The sequence below is a fragment of the Microcebus murinus genome, chromosome 4 (assembly GCF_040939455.1).
Source record: "Microcebus murinus isolate Inina chromosome 4, M.murinus_Inina_mat1.0, whole genome shotgun sequence".
NCBI lineage: Eukaryota > Metazoa > Chordata > Mammalia > Primates > Cheirogaleidae > Microcebus > Microcebus murinus.
The window spans coordinates 19,413,918-19,417,782 of NC_134107.1; the positions used below are offsets into that span (position 1 = coordinate 19,413,918).

At 38.1% G+C, this 3,865-nt stretch overlaps 1 protein-coding gene across 1 annotated transcript; it reads left to right on the forward strand.

The window, feature by feature from the left end:
- The first annotated feature begins 1,520 nt into the window (after nucleotides 1-1,520).
- Nucleotides 1,521-2,456, forward strand: LOC105884096 (olfactory receptor 4C15-like). Its single transcript, XM_012787810.1, has one exon. The coding sequence runs from the start codon at nucleotides 1,521-1,523 to the stop codon at nucleotides 2,454-2,456; it is 936 nt and encodes a 311-aa protein (XP_012643264.1).
- The last annotated feature ends 1,409 nt before the right edge of the window (nucleotides 2,457-3,865 follow it).

Here is a 3,865-nt window from a genome sequence, read left to right on the forward strand (position 1 = left end):
AATATAATACAGAGGTATACACATACAAATACTACCACATGCAGACATACATATGTGCTATTTGACTGATGTATTTCAGTTATGCATATAGATGAGGACACAATCATCCTGTGAAGCTGTGTGCTCCTGTTGAAAATGAAGCCAAAGGTAGGATGATTATCTGGATGACACATTTCAAAGCTTCCTGTAGTTAAAATGGATGGTTTTGTAAGTGAGTGACTAGTCACTATGTTGATAAGGGCACTCTATCATTAGCGATATTTTTCCATTTTCAAGCTTGACCCTCATTATAATCCAAAGAGAGGAGCAGGTGAGCTATTAATATATACACACCTCTCTCCTTTACAATATCAAATAAATTTGAAACATATATATCCTAGATAGTTATACTTGATCACACCTGACCACGTTGTGTAAATAATTGGCAAATAATCTAAAAAGCTTAAAGACTCTGTCTTATATACAACTTGTTGTTTCTCTTCCTTGCCTATGTGGTGGCCACCAATTTGTACATGTAAGTGCTTTAAGAAAGGTCATCGCTGCTCTGTAATTCTTGCTGAAAAGGAAAATCCCACTCCTTTCTCTATTGATCTAGTGGAGCCAGAGGTTCTGTTTTCAAATCCAATATCAAGCATTGGTTGTTTGCGTGAACTTAACCTCTTTAAGCAAGAGCTTCCCACCAATCAAAGAGGGACAATAGAACTATCACAGACTGTCTTCTAGACAGTGGGTCTGAACCCCACCTTAATTCACCTAGTCACCATGACAGTGCTCTTATATTGGCATTATTATTTTTGTAAACTTCTGTTCTCATTGTTAAATGAAAGACTAAAAATAAACTCGACACTTAGTAATATTTGTTGTGTGTTAAGTGTACAGCCTGATGCTTTGCCCAAATCACTCTCTTTTATGAGGAATGAATTAATTTACTTAAAGGAGCCACATAGTCCAGACTTTCAAAGAAATATTTGAATAATAGCCATGATTTTCAAGAAGCTTTTAACTGCATGTTATATTGTCTTCTATTTGTAGATAAGTCAGTCTCCAGGTTAGGATGTCATGCTGATCACCCATGGTCCCATTTCATGTCAGTGGCAGGCATGGCCAATAAACTACAGTCCTCCTTTCCTTATAACTTGGAGGTGGCTTCAGAATCCTTCTCAATCATGCACTCTGGGAGCCACCAATAAATGATCAAAGCTGGCACTTGAGATGAAAACTGTTTCTCTACTCTACCACATGTGGATATTTCCTTTCCTCATATTGAAACTCTGGCTCTCTTAAGGCATTCCATAACTTATTTTCAACCTAGTTCTGCATGACCTTTCACTACTACCCTCAACAATTTCAAGTTTTGTGTTCACAGTGACAATACAAGCACTCAGATAATTCTATATATAGATGTGCCAACTTATTAAATACTATAATGCTATAAATTGAATGAGTCAGTTTTTCTTTATCATGACTGCAGATTCTACATGATCACCACAGCTGGAAGTTTTACCTTCTCCTTGAAAATCATGCAAAACCGAAGCTTTGTAACTGAGTTCATCCTCCTGGGGCTTTCTCAGAATCCAAATCTTCAGAAAATATTATTTGTTGTATTTTTGTTTGTCTACATAGCAACAGTTGGGAGCAACACGCTAATTCTGGTAACAGTCCTCGGCAGCCCTGCTCTACTGGAGTCCCCCATGTACTTCTTCTTAGCTTTCCTATCCTTCCTAGATGCATGCTTCTCTTCCGTCATCATCCCAAAGATGCTCGTGGACTTCTTCTATGAGAGGAAAACCATCTCCTTTGCAGGCTGCATGATACAGCTTTTTGCTGAACACTTCCTTAGTGGGGCAGAGGTGATTGTCCTCACAGCCATGGCCTATGACCGGTATGTGGCCATTTGCAAGCCTTTACATTACTCTTCCATCATGAACCGGAGGCTCTGTGGCATTCTAATAGGAGTGGCCTGGACAGGGGGCTTCTTGCATTCCATGATACAAATACTCTTTACTTTCCAGTTGCCCTTCTGTGGTCCCAATGTCATTGATCACTTCTCTTGTGACCTTCAGCCATTACTGGATCTTGCCTGCACCAACACTCATGTCTTTGGCCTTTTTGTGGTCCTCAGCAGTGGAGTTTTCTGTATCATAATCTTCTTCTTGTTGCTTGTCTCCTATGGTGTCATCCTGTTCTCTCTGAGAACTCATAGTTCTGAAGGAAGGGGAAAGGCTCTCTCAACGTGTGGATCTCACATTGCTGTTGTGATTTTGTTCTTTGTCCCGTGCATATGTGTATACGCACGACCTCCATCTGCTTTATCCTCTGACAAAATGGTGAGAATAATTTATGGCATCCTAGCTCCCTTGCTCAATCCTTTGATTTATACTTTCAGGAATAAGGAAGTGAAAAACGCCATGAGGAAAGTATGGAACAGATTGGTGGTAATTTTTGATGGAAAATAAATTATTAATTTTTTCTTATAAAATCAAGGTTAAGAGTAATAAAGTGAAAAAAATCTTGGACACAATGTTTATGGGATATACCTTGTATATAGAAAGAGGCAACATAATGTTATAACAAACAGCATTAATGGGGAGGTCAGAAAATTACATTTACACTCTGATCACTCATCAACTCTGAGTGGGCATTCCAGTGTCCACATATGTAAATTAAAGAGTGTTCAAATTTATATTTTCTTAGACTGTAATAATCAAAAATTTTCAACCACATATCCATTATTTCAAGCTTCCTTCTATCAGTGCTCAACTATAACAATTCTTAAACCCCATCGTGACATACAAACCATTGCTATTGTTGTCAATTTTTACATGAATCCAGGCACATACTCCTGCCTAAGAGACTGTGTCAAATAATTCTTTGTGTCTCAATTATTCTTCCTCCAGGTTTGTGCAGGTCTTACCTTCTCACCTCCCTTGGTTGAGTATTCAAATGTACCTTCTGAATAATGCATTTTCTGACGACCTCACGATATAGCATATCTCACCCACTAACATTTTGTGACTCCTATTCCTACATTTCTCTTTACTTTTTCTACTTAACACTGATCATGACCTACCATCCCATACAGTTTAATTATTCATTTTATTTATTGTTTATACACTAGCAAATAATGTATACAAGAGTTAGGATTTTTATCTTTCTCAAAACTTTACTGTGGGATCTCAATGTCAGGTGATTAAGAAAAAAATAAAACTTTATTGTTAAATTACCAGTGCCTAAAACAGTGTCTGACAAATAGTAAATGGTCAATATATACATGTTAAATTAATAAATGAAAGATAATAAAAATGTATAAACGGGCTTCTGCTCCTGGGTGCAATCAATAACTCATGGCCCAAAATTCTCTTGCTATGAACAACTAGAAACACCAGCTACAGTATAGCAATCACCTGCATGAGGCACTGAAGACGAACTAAGAAAACTGTAGCTGAAAGGTATAAGATTTGAGACACAAGATCTTTAATAATATGAGTTGAATTTTGTGGCCATGTTTATACCCTGGGGGCATATCTTCATTCTTGTCAAGGGCCACAGATAGGGGGTCTGGTTTTTGCATAGGTGGACGGTCCCTGCTGGCGGTGCAGTGGGAGAAGAGATACCAACAAAGCTTTTGGAGAAAATGTGGGGACCCTGAATCAGGCAGTACTTTTTCTCCAGTTTCAGGGGCTGTGTAGGACTGTTATGGTTTGAATTAATCCCCCCAAAAAATGTTGAAGTCCTAACCCCCAGAACCTGTGAATTTGACCATATTTAGAAATAAAGTCTGTGCAGATTCTCAATTTAAAATGGAGTTATTAGGGTGAATCCTAATTCAGCTGAACTGTGTCCTCATAAAAATGGGAAAGGGAAA